Source organism: Helianthus annuus, chromosome 16, assembly GCF_002127325.2.
Source record: "Helianthus annuus cultivar XRQ/B chromosome 16, HanXRQr2.0-SUNRISE, whole genome shotgun sequence".
Taxonomy (NCBI): Eukaryota; Viridiplantae; Streptophyta; class Magnoliopsida; order Asterales; family Asteraceae; genus Helianthus; species Helianthus annuus.
Genome location: NC_035448.2, coordinates 123,338,929 through 123,356,036, shown reverse-complemented (window position 1 = coordinate 123,356,036; position 17,108 = coordinate 123,338,929). Strand labels below are relative to the sequence as shown.

General features: G+C 34.4%; 2 protein-coding genes across 3 annotated transcripts; one reads left to right on the top strand and one right to left on the bottom strand.

Moving 5' to 3' along the window:
- Positions 1 to 823: 823 nt before the first annotated feature.
- LOC110935992 (pyruvate kinase isozyme A, chloroplastic) lies at positions 824 to 16,658 on the bottom strand. Of its 2 annotated transcripts, XM_035985236.1 has the most exons (8): positions 16,060 to 16,658; positions 15,165 to 15,252; positions 14,895 to 15,085; positions 14,692 to 14,807; positions 14,263 to 14,506; positions 14,158 to 14,191; positions 1,611 to 1,787; positions 824 to 1,227 (listed from the first exon to the last, which is right to left on the bottom strand). In XM_035985236.1, exons 1-8 carry the CDS (start codon positions 16,540 to 16,542, stop codon positions 899 to 901), a joined length of 1,662 nt encoding a protein of 553 aa, XP_035841129.1. In that variant the 5' UTR covers positions 16,543 to 16,658; the 3' UTR covers positions 824 to 898. The 2 variants fall into 2 exon arrangements, with proteins under 2 accessions (XP_035841129.1, XP_022034038.1); XM_022178346.2 differs by lacking the exons at positions 824 to 1,227; positions 1,611 to 1,787 and adding an exon at positions 12,621 to 13,043 and having other exon boundaries at positions 13,963 to 14,191; positions 16,060 to 16,650.
- LOC110933104 (amino acid permease 6-like) lies at positions 10,237 to 12,674 on the top strand. Its single transcript, XM_022176343.2, has 7 exons — positions 10,237 to 10,346; positions 10,464 to 10,697; positions 11,117 to 11,210; positions 11,297 to 11,511; positions 11,603 to 11,745; positions 11,828 to 12,055; positions 12,127 to 12,674. The coding sequence occupies exons 1-7, from the start codon at positions 10,292 to 10,294 to the stop codon at positions 12,535 to 12,537; spliced, it is 1,380 nt and encodes a 459-aa protein (XP_022032035.2). The 5' UTR covers positions 10,237 to 10,291; the 3' UTR covers positions 12,538 to 12,674.
- Positions 16,659 to 17,108: the final 450 nt, after the last annotated feature.

Genomic DNA, 17,108 nt, shown 5'->3' with positions numbered 1-17,108 from the left:
AAAGTACGAAACAAGTGAAATCAGTCGATTAACATCAAAACGAAGCTCAAATTGATTAAAATTTCATACGCAAATCAACAATAATTTGAAATTAAGCATGGCGAACACTCGAAATCACACACAAATGTACGAAACAAGTGAAATCAGTCAAATACCATCAAAATGAAGCTTGAATTGATTCAAATTTCATGAACAGATCAACAGCAGTTCGAATTTGTGATTGAATGATTGATTACTTGTTGACACGATCGATTTTTGAAGTGAAAAACGGTTACATTGGTGAAGAATTCAGAGGCGAAATGGGGAGAGAAATTGTTGGAATCAAATAGATAGTTCTTCAACATGATTGAAGAATAATTTGCAGAGACATTAATAAAAAATTTATAGGGTTAGATAGGTAAAAACCCATCCTGACCCATGTGAAAACTTAGATGGTATTTTAAAACCCATCCTAACCCATCTTAACTAATTACCTGGCCCATTCTGACTTATTTCCCTTTTTAAAGGGGCCCAAAATAACCCAAAATATCATGGTTGGGTTTTTGTTGCCACCAATAACTAATACTAAAAGTACCCAATGTTATTCAGTTCCTTAATTGTCTTTGTTCATCAATTGGCATGTCGCTTGCTATTTCACATACATCAGTCGGTACAAACTAGTTATTGATGACAGTCTTATTTCTTACAAACCACAACAGTTGCTAGTACCGACCAACTATTTTTGCCGACTACATAGTTACTACCGTTCAAACATCTTGATCATTGGAGATCTAGTTCTAGTGATTAGATAGATAAACATTATACGAACACTTAACAATCATCGTTATAAGATAACTCAAAACTTTATTTAAACAACTTAGAATGTAGTATAAACTTCAATATAGAAAACAAAAAACATTCATTCAATGACTACAACTTGGAATGATTGGTAAATAGATGGAGTAACAGACTTTGGAATCACATCAGAAACAACAAGAATGACATCTCCTTGTCTCATCATTCCTTTTGCTTTCATTAGACTAGTGGTTTTAGAAACATTAGCATCCATGTCATCTGATAAGTCAAAGGCGATTGGTACAATGCCCCATTCCAAAGTCAATGCCATTCTTGTGTTGCTTTTGTTTGTAAATGCGAATATTGGAGTGTTTGGCCTGTTACGAGACAAAAGTGACGCCATTTGTCCGTGCGTCGTGTACACAAGAATGGCATCCACTCCAGGTTTGTTTGCTGCATATATAAATAGAGGTTGATTTAGCCAAGGGTAGCAATTTCAGACACGACCAGAATATGATTGAATATGGGTTAATGTTTTTAACAAGAATATGGGTTCACCTATTCAACTCGCCAAAGAGAAATCCTTCAACACGTGAACCCGACATGATTGACACCCTAATTCTAACATTGTTTATGAAATAACCTAACATACAAAAGGGGTTAAACTTTTAATAATTGTCTTTTTTTAAATAAAACAATTTTGGGGTTGTTTGCACTAAAAAAGGAATTTGGACTGTTTACTTTCAACCTGTTCCACGCATTTAACCATTTCTCTTTTCACGTATTTTTGGTCAATAACTGCAGATAAATATATATAATCAAGAAAGTTATAGTACCCATTTGGCATGCACAACTGCAGATCTGTTCCGCTACTTGATCCGGCAACGACTCTCCAATCTGAGGAAGAAAGCTTTGTTGGTTCTCCTCACGGCCCCATAGTTCCATTCGGGCGCTAGTCATTCTCAAAACAGATACAGCCTTTTGACCATATGATCCCATCGCTGACTCACCAGATAGCATCAACGCATCAGCACGTCACAAAAATCATTCTCAAACACTCCTCTGGAACTTCCTGGAGCTCAAGCAAGCTTCCTCAAGTTCCTAATTCGTGCTAAGAGCCTTTGTAAGCATTCTTAGCTTCTCTAGTTCAAGTTTCTTTAGCTTAATGACCAAAAGTCAAAGTCGTCACAATTAAGCTTTGATTTAGTGATTAATCACTAATGGTCCAGTTATTTTTCGAATTGAAAGTGGCTATGAGTTGGTAATTATGTGGGTAATAAGTCCTTAAAAGGGCACCCCCTGATTATCACTCTAACTTGGTCAATTGTTGGGTCAAACTTAATATTAAAAAGTCAACAGAAAGCTATTTTTGCAAATAAACACATAACTGATAATGTAGAAGTTATGGAACCTGTTTTAACACTAAAATAACTTGGTAAATAATGTAAGAACATGTCTAAGCATGTTCAACCCAAAAATTCTGAGTTTAGGCTCGGTTCGGAACCGAAAGTCGCAAAAATAGACTTTTGATTTGACTTTCAGTTCTGACCCGATTTAGCTTGTTTTATAAATGCCTTAGGGTTCCATTAGAACCATATTACATGTTAGTATAACCCTCTGAGTTTATACAATGTGGTTCCTTTGTAATCCTAGTTCATTGCATGTTTCCGTTAAGTGCCTAAAATTGACCATTATGCCCTTTTGACTTTAAAATGATATTTTTGAAAATGTGAGAGGACAAAAACCTTTTTTACTGATTTATAAACATGTCCTAAAAATTTGACATCAATTTGAGGTCTAAATTAGGAGTTATGCTCGATATCGTAATTTGAAAGCTTTTTATTAATTAAACGGCATATTTAGCATAAAGCCTATTTAAACCCGAATTTTGACACCAAACCATTTACCCACTGATGTAATATAATATTTTAGAATTTTTGAAGATTTTTATTAATTTTTAAACTGATCATAACATGGGGTTCTTGCTTTGATTCGGTAATTGACGGTTATACCCTTTTTGCTAATAAAATGAGTTTTACATAACATTTTGATACCAAACCTTTTGCTACTGATTTTATATGATAAATAAAATATTTTAAGCCTTCTGGACTGATAAAAATCTCAGCTTTCCTTATATAACCTGAAAATCGCTTAAAACCGACTTTTTACGCGCTTTAAACGCATAGTATGGATTAAAACTATTTTTGACATATAAGACTTAATACCTACTGATATTTTAAGTAAATTTTTATACTTTAACAGTAAGAAAAAGTTTTGAACTCATATTTCCAAATTTGACCTTTAAAGCTTATGTGAAATGACCAAAATGCCCCTACGGTACATAGTTTGGTTATAAATGATAAATTTCACATATATGCAATACCCTACTGATATGACCTGCAAAAATAAATATTTTTACTGATCAATTTAGATCAGAACCTCAGATTAATATTTAGTCTCTTTTATAACCTTTAAAATGACCAAAATACCCCTACAGGGCATAAATTAATTTAAATTCGTTTTGGGCATAATGGAAGGTATCCTACTGATATCACAACATATTTAAGGCATATTAACTTGTGAAACCTGTAGATGACTCTTTTGGTTACCCGTTATGCATTTTTCGCGTTCGGTACGGTTTATGTAACCAGTTTGCATAAATTGACCGAAACAGGTCAAACCTTATCATTTTTACCTCAAAATTCAGAATGTGTTTAGTTTACCCATATTATACAATTCTTCAAACTTGTCGGGTCTAAATCGCATTCTAATCCGGTCTTCGCTTAATCTTGCGTTTTGAACCGTAAATCTTTCTTTAAAACTAGCGGTCTAAGTTTAAACTTAAGTAAGACCCGCTAGGAATCTAATAGGTTATTAAAACCTTCGTTCCAGATTTAGGAGCCCAGTAAAAGATATTTGCACTTGCTGATTGTATACGGCTGAGATAAATTTGAATATTTTGCTCAGGTAAATACTTTTAACTTATTTTCCCTTATACTGGCTTGGGGTACGGTATATAAAATACCGCTTGGTCGGGTATTGAATTTTTAATCATATGAAGGTTAAATCATTGAGATAACCCGTTTAATCTGTTTTGTTTGTTTTAAGCCTTTGGGGAGTTAATGACCATGTCCTGGATATCCTCGGTTCATTCATTGAAATGGCCACGATTTAAGCACGAGGTGTAGGCATACACCTGCCGGTGCGTATGTAAAATAATGTACCCGCCTGATCGAGAATAACTCAACGTGGGATATATTATGTGGTGTGTCTATTAATCTTTAACCCGGTATTCCGCCCGGGCTACTGAACGTATAACAGACATATAATTCTTTTACAAGTTTATTTTTAAATAATTATCGCAAGTTATAAAAGATTATTTGTGCCTTGTGCATTTAAATCAATTTTCTTAAAACATTATCAAAAGTGTCAGTTAATTGTATTTACTAGTGTAAACTGACGTATTTTCCAAAAGGTTAAGTGCAGGTACTAGGCGGAATAGGCTGGCTACTCCTGAGTGAATTAAATAAAGAGTTATGCGAGTTTTATCACTTTAAAATCTGTTGAACAATATTTTCTTTGTTTTGATCCGCCTGTGGATCCTTTTACATTCCGTTTGTAATACTCATGTTACTTCCATTCGGTTTGTAATATTATTACTTTTAGACTTCCGCTGTGCATTAAACTGTGATTATTGACTATGATGATATCAACTACGTCACGATACTCCCACCGGGCCCACCGGTAATATGTGGAAATATCGGGGTGTGACAGGTTGAGGATAATAACCGACCCAACTAAACAATGCACACCTTGACAGTGCATGTGTTTCCCGTCGCATCGCGCGAACACAATTCTAGTTTATTATATTAATAGAATAATTAAATCAATAGTCTCTACATAACGAGTCATTCCATCGATCGGATAATATCTGCGGTGTAGGGCGCGTGTTTCAACTCTTGCATCTTTATCACCCTACGCGTGTTGCTGTGTAAGGACGAGCATTTGATAGTGGTAACCTAATTTCCAATACCGAATTATTTTTGGTATCCACTTTTTAGCGTTTCGGTACCAGTACACTCGGTTCGGTACTGTACGATACCGGTATTTTACCTTTAAACACTGGTACTGTACCAGTCCCGTAGTGGTACCGATACCGTATCGTACTATACCCACCATTTTTGGTACTGATACCGGTACTTATATTTGACGATTTTCGGTATCGATACCGACCTCATTCTTATTGGTGTGTGAGCCTCAACTTCCACCACTTCCCTATTTTCTTTTACGGTTAGGGCTGCAAACGAACCAAACGAACACGAACAAGACTTTGTTCGTGTCCGTTTGTTAAGAAATATATGTGTTCGCGAACCGTTCACGAACACTTATCGAACGAGATTTTATGTTCATGTTCGTTTGTTAAGGAAATGAACTTGTTCGTGTTTGTTTGTTAATTTTAGGCAACGAAAAAAACGAATGTTGACGAACACAAAGAGCACAAACTAATGTTGATGAACACAAATGGAAACAACCGAACACAAACAATCGTTCATGAACAAAATATATAATACCCTTACACTTATTAGATATTTAATTTGTCGGAATTTTGAAGTAAGATATAAAAACTAAAAACACTAATGAACTATCGAACACAAACGAACACGTTACCGAACGTTCATGAACATAAACGAACGAACACGACCTCTGTTCATGTTTGTTCATTTAACTAAACGAACGAAATTTCTTGTTCATGTTCATTTGTTTAATAAATGAACGTACACAAACGAACTTCCCGCCGAACGGTTCACGAACTTTTCGCCGAACGTTTGGTTCGTTTGCAACCCTATTTACGGTGGTTTAAAAGAATGCATGATATGGTGAGAGAAACGGGAGAAAGAAAGAGACACTGATTAAAGAGATAGAGAGAAGCGACAATTAGAGCATTCATAATGGTTCCCCTATATATTTGTGAGTGAGTTACTTATATAATAAGGAATTGTTGTAAGTGGTTGTGAATGAAGGAGAGGGAAAATGCTATCGTTCATTTGTAAATATATGAGAAATATTGTTCACCCATATAAGTTTTTGAATATTTTTGAAAGTGGTTGTGAGTGGATGAGAAAGTAAAGGTAATAATAAAGGTATAAAAATATTATTTAATTAAAAAGGAGAGAGAAAATAATGTTTAATGAGGATTCTTAATGTGAAAATGTAATCAATGTACTGATTCTTAGAGCATTCAAATTGAATTATTTATCCCTATTTTTAGTTACAATAAAAATCATTACATTTTCTCTCTTATTTTTCAATTAAAATCATTGTTGCGAGATTCATCCATATAAACATTGGGATTATCATCAAAATAAGCATACCGTTCATCAAATAAGAAGTCAGAACAAGGGATATATCTCTTAATATTGACATGATGTTAAAAACTATGACTAGTGCTACCAACGCCTCCCTTTCTTACAATGGGGCGTTGGGTAGCCTTGTCATAACCACCCTCGTGAGTTTTTGGATGTTTTCGCCACCTATGATCATTGCGCGTCGTTCTTCAAGGATTATATCGAGTTTATCCATCTTGGTATAGAAAAACATCCATCGCACACCACAAACCATCAACTCCAAGCGCTATAAGGATGAGGATGTTGATTAACTCCAACGCAATACACGTACCATTAGGATAATGAGCCCTAATACCATCTAAAGTAGGACGAAATCGATAAAAAGTGCTACATAATCCTAAGAAATGTTTAGATAAAACTGTATACGAGAAAGTTTATAATAATATCAAAAAGTTTCTTTATAAAGCATTACATATTTACATATACATATGAAACTTTTTTTCTAAGCTATACCATAACCGAAACATTATGTTCAGTCAAAGTAACCGACCTATTAACTTGACCTAAATAAAATAAAATATTGTGACCAAAGTAAGGGTGTTTTACAAATTGAATAACGAATTTTCGAATTAATCAAATCAAATTTTTTATTTTTTTACCTGAATATTCGATTCGAATTCGATTTAGATGATTTCTTTGATTTGATTCGTATTCGAAACTCGAAGTGAAATCAAATTCACATAAATTCGATTTAATTTAAATTCACCCTAAACAATAAATTATTTTACTTTTATTTTAAAACTACTACAATCTAACTATTTTTATCATATAAAATACTAATCTACAAACTTAATAAACTATCAATATATTAAAAACTCAAAATCATAATTATAACACCCAAATACAATTTATAGTAGGCTATATGATAAAAGGATTAAAATATTAAAAAAAATAGTTATACAAAATGGGAACATCCACATTGAAAGTTAATAAAGTATGAATAGTCTTAACATTCAAAACATAAGTGTGAGATATGAAGATGTTTTCATGGTGCGGTGATGGTAGGGGGTATCAATGTAAGTTAGGTTAGAATTTAGAAAGAATTACATATATTAGTCTCCGTAGTTCGTACAAAATAACATACTTATGTACTAATAGTTTAAAGTCACCTTCTAGGGTATTAACTTTTCATTTTGTAACGTTTTGAGGTATTAACTTCTAAAGGATTAACATAGTTAGTCCTTATGATTTGCACAAAATAACATACTTAGGTACTAATAGTTTAACAAACAATTAACGTTAATATCTCCAAACATTACAAAACGAAAAGTTAATACCCTAGAAGGTGTTTTTAAACTATTAGTACCCAAGTATGTTACTTTGTACAAACCACATGGACTAACTATGTAATTAACTCATTTAGAAATAAGTAATATCGTAAGTAAGGCATTTAAACTTGGTAATGTTACAAATAACGTACTTAGCAATTTTTTTTTTTTTTTTTGAACAGTGAACTTCATTAGAAAAAGGGCGCGCCCTCAAAACAAGGGCCACCAAAGAAACAATTACAGCATATACATTGGGTCAAGAACCCATTTTTTCCATACAATATCAGAAAATTTAGACCTACCTTTTATCCACAAAAAAGACCATGACTTAATCCATGCGACCACATCTACGACCCTCGGTTTAGACCCCCGGAAAAGTTTGTCATTTCGCGCTTTCCAAATCGCCCAGCAGGTAATCATAACCACGCCTCTAACCACTTTTTTGGCCCACTTACCACCTGACACTTGCTCATGAAAGCCCAGCACATCCTTAAATTCGAAAGCCATTAAAGGCATAATATTACACCATCGCCCCACCGCTGACCAAACTCCAAACGAAAAACCGCATCCTGTAAAAAGGTGCATGACATCCTCATCCCCAAAGTTGCATAAACAACACGTACCGTCCTGTATGTCTATCCGCCTTCTAATAAGAGCCGCTTTGGTAGGAATACGGTCCAACTCAGCTCTCCACATAAAAACATTTATTTTGATCGGAACCCAAGATTCCCACTGCATAAGCTGCTGACGGCTGATCTCTACTTCTTCTCGAAGCAAACGCTTCACCGCAGCAACCAAGAAAACATCCTTGACTTCCTCACCCCAATACCAAATATCTTTGGAACCTGTCAACAAAACATTATTTAGAAGAAAACTAACGTCTTGCATCTCAGATATCTCCTCAACTGTCGAGATTCCTCTTTTCCAATCCGCACTTAATCTCGTATTGCCATCCAACATTTGAAGCCTTTCCGTAACCGTGCAACTTTTATGACGCTCCAAGCTATAAAGTCTAGGCCATCTGTTTTTTAACACTGTTGTCCCAACCCATAAATCCGACCAAAAATTAACTGATAAACCGTTCCCAATCTTCGCCCTTATAAAAGAATTGAAACTTTTCCCCTTAAAAGACCGCTTAGCCAACACCTTAACAATAGAATTCCAACAACCGTTAAAACGACGATTCAAAGGTAGAAAATCCCATCTACCCCTTCCCCCGTGCACCATCTCCACCACTTTTCTCCAAACACAATCTTTTTGAGTTTTAAATCTCCACGCCCATTTGGCCAAAAGAGCAAAATTAACATCTTTTAGTCTCGAAATTCCAAGCCACCATTTTCCTTAGAGTTTGTCACTGTATCCCACGCAACCCAGTTCAATTTTTTATCTTCACTCGAACCTGCCCACAAAAAATTCCTCATCAATTTTTCCATCTGATCCGTCACTTTATTAGGGGCCTTGTATAAAGATAAATAATACACCGGTAAACTAGTCAACACCGATTTAATTAAAGTAAGCCTTCCACCCATTGATAAAGAATTCGCCTTCCAAGAGGCTAACGTACTTAGCAATTATTTATATAACTTATAATTTGTCCTAATTTTAGAAGTTATGTATATTAATAAAATATGTGTATATTGAATTCTAATATTAAATCAAAAATCATATATTCAATTCAAATTTTTAAAAATTGAATTTGAACCTTGATAATCGAATTCGAATGTGGAAAGTCTCGAATTCAAATCGAGTTCTTAGAACGAAGTATTAATTTCAATCAACATTATAGATTTACTTAAAATAAATAATAAAACTAACAATTTATAAAAAAAAAAAAAAAAAAAAAAAAAAAAAACCAATTATTTTCAACTGATTTAGGAGTAAGGGGCACTTAAGGGTAGTACTCTTGTCCTAACCAACCAAAACCCGCCATGTCAAAAAACATAAAAAGTACTCTTTAGCCACAAAAATGCTGACGGCATCTTACCCTTGCCATAAACTTTTTTTTAATTCTAAAGTTAAACTCTACACCCAGGGAAAACCCACAATCAAATCTCAAAGTCATCTTTGATCTCAAACAACTCAAATGGTTCACGGGTACTCCTTAAGGCAAAACCAACCCGCCTTGCCTTCCTTTGTGGGTGGCGGCGGTGTTATATCACAAGAATGAACCCGGGAGGGGCTTACCCGTTAGTGCCCCGTTCCCTTATGATGGTTATTATTTTAGAGTATCTTTTTTTTAAACCACAAATTTACATAATCCCTACTAAATTATATCAAATTTATCCCATATCAGGAATTGAACCTTGATCTCTTTCAAGAGTCACGAAGTTTCTACCACCCACAAAGTGGTGATGGCATTCTTTTAGAGTATCTATGTCTTTATTCTTTTTCTACATTCTCAATGGTCCATATACGAGTCAACGTCCACCATTTGACTAATTTTAGTCACTCATTTAAAAGAAAGATGAAGGAAGTTTTTTTAAGCCAAAATAACAATCGTTAATTACTTCTTAAAACGAATGTAGACAGGTATTCATACAAGATTAATTAAAAACATAAGGTTACCGTGAATCTTACTAGATTAATAATGAAAAAGAATCTGTCCAAGAAATAGTCAACCATGAGTGTGAGAGAAAAGAGTTAATACTTTCCAAAAAAAAAAAAAAAAATACTAGTGATTTGGCCTCTTTTACACTTTCCAAAGAATGATGTGTTAGAAAACTGGAGTAACTGCAATATTAAATTCAAGAGACAAGTTCATGAATCACCCTACATAAATGTCTATATATACAACAATGCCTTCTTCATATTCCTCAACATTTTGAGTCTCAGGGAAAGAAAAAGATGCAGAAACTTCCAAGTTTATCTTTTGATGATGATGGCAGAATCAGAAGAACAGGTATGCAAAATAAGAAGTTATAATATAAATGCAATACTTGTATGCATCTACAGTAAATTCATGTGAACTCTTGTGATTTTGAGGGTTTTTATATGAATTTTGTGGTGTTTTTTTAAGGAACATTGATTACTACAAGTGCACATATCATGACAGTGGTGGTAGGATCTGGAGTGTTGTCCTTAGCCTGGTGTTTCGCTCAGTTAGGTTGGATTATTGGAGTTCTTTTACTTGTAGCCTTTGCTGTCATCACTTGGTACACCTGCATTTTGCTTTCGGACTGCTACAGGTCTCCTGATCCGGTTACTGGCACCCGAAACTATAATTACATGCAAGCTGTTAAAGTTAATCTTGGTAAGTGTTTTATGCTAATCAAATTGTATGTTTTTGATCATCCTATTCTTGAATATACTTTTAAAAGCTTGAAAAGGTGCAACCGACCATCACTAGTTCCACCACTTGTTCCGTATTTTTCTATCAACTTTTCAGTTGGGAGTTCGGGTTTGTTAGTATAAGGATCATGATTTGTCGGTGATACTCGTTTGTCTAGTAGTGTTAATAAAGATGGTTTGGGTTACTGTTGGGTTTTAATCTTGACTTTTAGTTTTTCTTTGTTTTTTTTATTATTTAGTTTGTTTATTTAATAATTAAATATTGGTAGAAAGTCTTAGGGTGACCAACAATTACAACCTACAAGTTAATCCTTAATTGTTGGAATATATTTCTACTTAAGGCAGTCCTTTAATAAATCTCTGATCATATTGTGGTAACAGAAGGGTTTAAATACAAATTATGTGGAATATCTCAATATGCGATTCAAGTTGGTGCGAGCATTGGGTACACCATCACTTCGGCCATCAGTATGGCGTAAGCAATAACTAAGTACCCAAAAACTTATATTGTGGTTGCGTTTAGTTAGCTACCTAATTTTGGTATATCTTGTGGTTAACCAGGGCGGTTAAAAGGTCAAATTGTTTTCATGTGCACGGGCACAAAAATGGTTGTCACACATTGAACAATAAATACGTATTGATCTTCGCTTGTATAGAGATCGTTTTAAGCCAAATCCCAAACTTCCACAAGCTCTCGCTCGTTTCCATTGTTGCCACCATCATGTCTTTTGCTTATGCTAGCATTGGCATTGTTCTCTCAGTTGCGAGAATTGTAGGTGAGGTAGCACTGTTTTCTTGCAAGATTTAGATAACTGTTACTCCAATCCTCTATGTACACTCATTTGTGGGTTGTTTTATGATAAAAAGGGGGCACATCCTCAAAAACAAGTCTAACAGGTAAACCAATTGGACCAGACATGACTAGCATGGAGAAAATGTGGAATGCTTTCTCTGCCATTGGAGATATTGCTTTTGCTTATTCTTTCTGTCCCGTCCTCCTTGAAATACAGGCAATTAACTCTTCTCCGCCTTACATATGTATATGTATATCTAAATGTGTGTGTATGCTAATGGATGTTTATGATCATGTAGGACACACTAAAACCAAGTCCTCCAGAAAACAAAGTAATGAAAAAGTCTTGCACAATAGGAATTGGAGCATCCACCTTGTTGTACATGATATGTGGGATACTTGGATACTTAGCATTCGGGAATGATTCGCCTGGGAACTACTTGACAGGGTTCGGTTTCTATGAACCATTTTGGGTCGTCGACATTGGTAACATTTCTGTTGTTATACATCTTCTTGGAGCTTTTCAGGTACATATACATATACAACGTTAATTTCTACAAGTCGGTTTTAGATTCTCAAACTTAGATTACATTTTTAGGTAATTATCCAACCGTTTTTCGCATTTGTGGAGAACTGGAGTCGGGAAAAGTGGCCAGGATGCAAATTCATAGAGGAAGAATATATCATTGGAAAATACAATATCAATATGTTCCGGTTGACATGGAGGACGTGTTATGTTATACTAGTAGCAATAGTTGCCATGATGTTTCCGTTCTTTAACAGTTTTATGGGACTTATTGGTTCAGCAACTTACTGGCCGTTGACGATTTATTTCCCAATAGAAATGTATATCTCACGGGCAAAGATTCGAACGGGTTCCTTCACATGGATTTGGTTAAAGCTTTTGACCTTGATATGCTTGATTGTCGCACTTCTTGCTGCAGCTGGATCTGTTAGAGGCCTTGTTGTCTCCTTTTCTAGTTTCGAGATATTCCGTTCAGTGTCCTAGGTTCTTAAGAACATATCTTGGCTTCTATGAACTTATCCATATATATAGTTTCCGTCTGAAATTGTAAGTATGTTCGTTCGAGAGAATCAATAACTAAGGCATCGTTATAAGATAACTCAAACTTCATTTTAACAACTTAGAATGTAGTATAAACTTCAATAAAAAAACAAAAAACATTCATTCAATGACTACAACTTGGAATGATTGGTAAAGAGATGGAGTAACAGACTTTGGAATCACATCAGAAACAACAAGAATGACATCTCCTTGTCTCATCATTCCTTTTGCTTTCATTAGACGAGTGGTTTTAGAAACATTAGCATCCATGTCATCTGATAAGTCAAATGCGATAGGTACAACACCCCATTCCAAAGTCAACGCCATTCTTGTGTTGCTTTTGTTTGTAAATGCGAATATTGGAGTATTTGGCCTGTTACGAGACAAAAGTGACGCCATTTGTCCGTGCGTCGTGTACACTAGAATGGCATCCACTCCAAGTTTGTTTGCTGCATATATTAATAGAGGTTGATTCTAGCTAGGGGTAGCAATTTCAGACACGACCAGAATATGATTGAAAATAATAAGATTATAAGTTGGCTAAGATAATTTATTTACTAAACGGGTCAACTTAAACATGACATGTTTAATAGACGAGTTAACCTGAACAAGACCCATTTCATAGATAAAGGGGTTTAAATTTTTTTCTTATTTCGATTAAAGGGGGGGGGGGGGGGGGTATTTAAAAAATTGTTATCGTTTAACGTTCCGTACTTTGATTTTCAGTTTTCTCTCTCACTATTCATTTTCAGCCTTTGAAATTAATTTCACTCTTAAACCCTTCCAACAACTTTTAATTTCCATCAATTTACACACGGTTCCGCTAATCTCAAGCAAAATATATAAACCTATGTTTGTTAATTGGGATTGACTAATAATGAACAAAAACAATTAAAAAGATAACAACTACAAAAAAAAAGGGTTCGTTTGAGCGGGAGTAATTTATTTTTTTTAAATTGTACCAAGTCACCAGGTATTAGTCATATTCATATATAAACTTTAAATGGTTTTAACCCGAAACATAAAAAAGGCTTTAAATGTGTTTGTGTTAGGGTTAAATGTTTTTAACAAGAATATGGGTTCACCTATTCAACTCTGACGAAATCTTTCAACACGTGAACCCGACACGATTGACACCCTAATTCTAAGATTGTTTATGAAATAACCTAACATACAAAAGGGGTTAAACTTTTAATAATTGTCTTTTTTTTTTTTTTGAATAAAACAGTTTTGGGGTTGTTTGCACTAAAAAAGGAATTTGGACTGTTTACTTTCAACCTATTCCACACATTTAACCATTTCTCTTTTCACCTATTTTTGGTCAATAACTGTAGATAAAAGAATATATAATCAAGAAAGTTATAGTACCCATTTGGCATGCACAACTGCAGATCTGTTCCGCTACTTGATCCGGCAACGACTCTCCAATCTGAGGAAGAAAACTTTGTTGGTTCTCCTCACGGCCCCATAGTTCCATTCGGGCGCTAGTCATTCTCAAAACAGATATAGCCTTTTGACCATACGATCCCATCGCTGACTCACCAGACAGCATCAACGCATCAGCACGTTGTCTAACCGCCTCAGAAACATCAGCAACCTATTTCCAACCTTTTTATCAATTTCAAATCTTTCTCATAGTTATATTAAAATTATTATCTAAAATCATACCTCAGCTCGAGTTGGGGTAGGATATTCGATCATTGATTCAAGAAGCTGTGAGGCTATAATTACAGGCTTGTTTAACTTTCTACACAGATCGATTATTTCTTCCTGTACTGCAGGAACCTGTTCTAGTGGTATTTCGACTCCAAGATCACCTCGTGCCACCATGATTCCGTCTGATACTTCCACGATTTCTTCAAGATTCTTTAGAGATTCTAAACTTTCAATCTTTGCCAAAACCTTCACGAATCTGTGCATAGATTTACACCAAGCCATTATGACGCATTTTGACCAGAACCATATTACTACTTTATTAAAAAGGCCCGTTTAGACCCGAACTCATTATCGCGACTCATTTTTCCCATTACCCGACCCGACCCACCCGTTTGTTATATATAAATAACACAACCATAGAATTCAGTTTATAAAACTTACCTATTTTTGGTCAACAGGTGATCCTTTAAATGCTTGACAACAGCAGCATCTTTCACAAACGAAAGAGCAATAAAATCAACACCTTCAGTGATTCCAAACTCGATATCGGACCAATCCTGATGATAACGAACCACGAATCAAACATCACAACAAACTATAACGACAAAATAGCCATTTTAAATATTTGATCGAAACTTTCGAACCTTGTCAGAGAATGTTGGGAGCTCATGATGTTTTTCGACAAGTTTCCCGTCCCTCCAGAAACTAAACTTAGCTCGAGGTAAGAGTAAACCAGGGTCTGTACACTTGCAACGCAAGTCATTACCGATTCTCTCTATGACTTCAAAAGTAGCCATTCCTCCATCGACAACAAGCTCATCACCCTCTCTGATTCCTAATACCAAAATCATACAAAAACTCAACTCTAATCGTAACTGAAATCAAATAAAGCAAGATCAGTTGACGGTTGACACCTTCATTGAAGCCTTCATAGTTTGCCTGCACGGTGAAAGGACGACAACCATCGAATTTTTCGGTCGTAAAGAACCAAATTGATCCTTCCTAACAGTGAAATATGAGTCAAAATTGAATCTTTATACTTTTTTTGTCCCAAAATGGTTATAAAATATACAACCATTGAATTTTTCGTCGGTAATGATCCAAATTGAACCTTCCTAACAGCAAATACATGAGTCAAAACTGAAATCTTTATACTGTTTTTATCTTAAATTGGTTAAAAATATACATTCATAGAATTTTTCGATAGTAAAAAACCAAATTGAATCTTCCTAACAGCAAATACATGAGTCAAAACTGAAATCTTTAAACTGTTTTTGTCCTAAATTGGTTAAAAAATATACAATCATAGAATTTTTTTAGAGTAAAAAACCAAATTGATCCTTCCTAACAGTAAAATACATGAGTCAAAATTTAATCTTCATACTCTTTTTGTACAAAATTGGGTTTTTCTTTTTAAAAAAAGATAAAACCATTGAATTTTAGTGGTAAAGAACCAAATTGATCCTTCCTAGCAGTAAAATATGAGTCAAAATTGAATCTTTAACTGTTTTGTCCTAAATTGGTTGGAAAAAAAAATTGAATTATTCAGTGGTAAAGAAATAAATTGATGTATCCTAACAGTAAAATGAGTCAAAATTGAATTTCTATGCTGTTTTTGTGCTAAATTTGGTTTAAAAAAAAAGAAAGATAAAACAATTGAATTTTAATGGTAAAGAACCAAATTAATCCTTCTTAACAGTATTATATTAGTCAAGATTGAATCTTTATACTGTTTTTGTCCCAAAATCAGTTTAAAAAAAAAAATACAATAAAAATATCATAATTATAAAAAAAAAAAAAAAAAAATACCTCTGCTTTGACAGATGAAGGAGACCCATGATCAAGAACATTAATTTGGCTGCCTTCAGTATCAATCATGACAGAAACACAAAACCCTTTTTCCAGATTCAACTTCTTGATCTTTCTAATGACATCTTGATGCCAATGAATAGTATTATGACACATATTAAGTCTAGCTACATTCATCCCACCCAAAGCAAGTTTCTCAAGCTCTTCATAACTACAGCATGCAGGCCCCACAGTGCACACCAGCTTTGTCTTCCTCATACCCATAAAACCATTTTCCCTCAATTCAATCTCCTTCACAACATCAAACTTTAAATCCTCTTCTTTTTTTAATTCTTCTTGCAACAAAGCCTTGGTTGTTATGCAGTTGAACTTTTGTTTGAAACTGAGTTTAAGAGGTGAAGATGTAGTAGGAAGATTGAATACCCTTTTCTTGAAATTTAATCCTGATGATAATAGTGCAAATTCAGCAGCCATTGAAGCCATGATTGAGTTCAAGAAAATTGAGAGGTGGGTTGGAGTAAAGTTTTGATTTTTAAGAGGTTTTCAAAGTTGGAAAAATGTTTAGTTAAAGATGGTGGTGGGTGCTAACCACCCAAATAAGAAATTTAATATTGGGTGTGTAACTTTTAGTAATTATTTTAGACGGTATAATCAATTGAAGAAGTGGTGGGATTATGCTGCCAACCAAATGGGATATTCTACCTTCACCCTTTTGTTTGTCGGTAGTGATGGACTCAGGAATTTTTTTCTTGTTTTATAGTTATTTAAAAGAGTGTCACTGAGTTTAAAGAGGCTATTTATGTGATAAAAATGGTGATTTATTTTTACAATCAACTATTATTATTATATTTAACTTCATTGTACAAATTTATAAATAAAATGAAATGACCCTTTAACACTCCGAATATACAGTTTGTATAACGAAATGTTACCGAAACCCTAATCCAAAAAAGTATTTTGGAATGGGGCCTAAACTTTGGGCGCCAGGGAATTTTAAAAAAACAGAAAGGACAACTCAGCCGTAAAAAACGAAAAAAAATCAGCTTTCT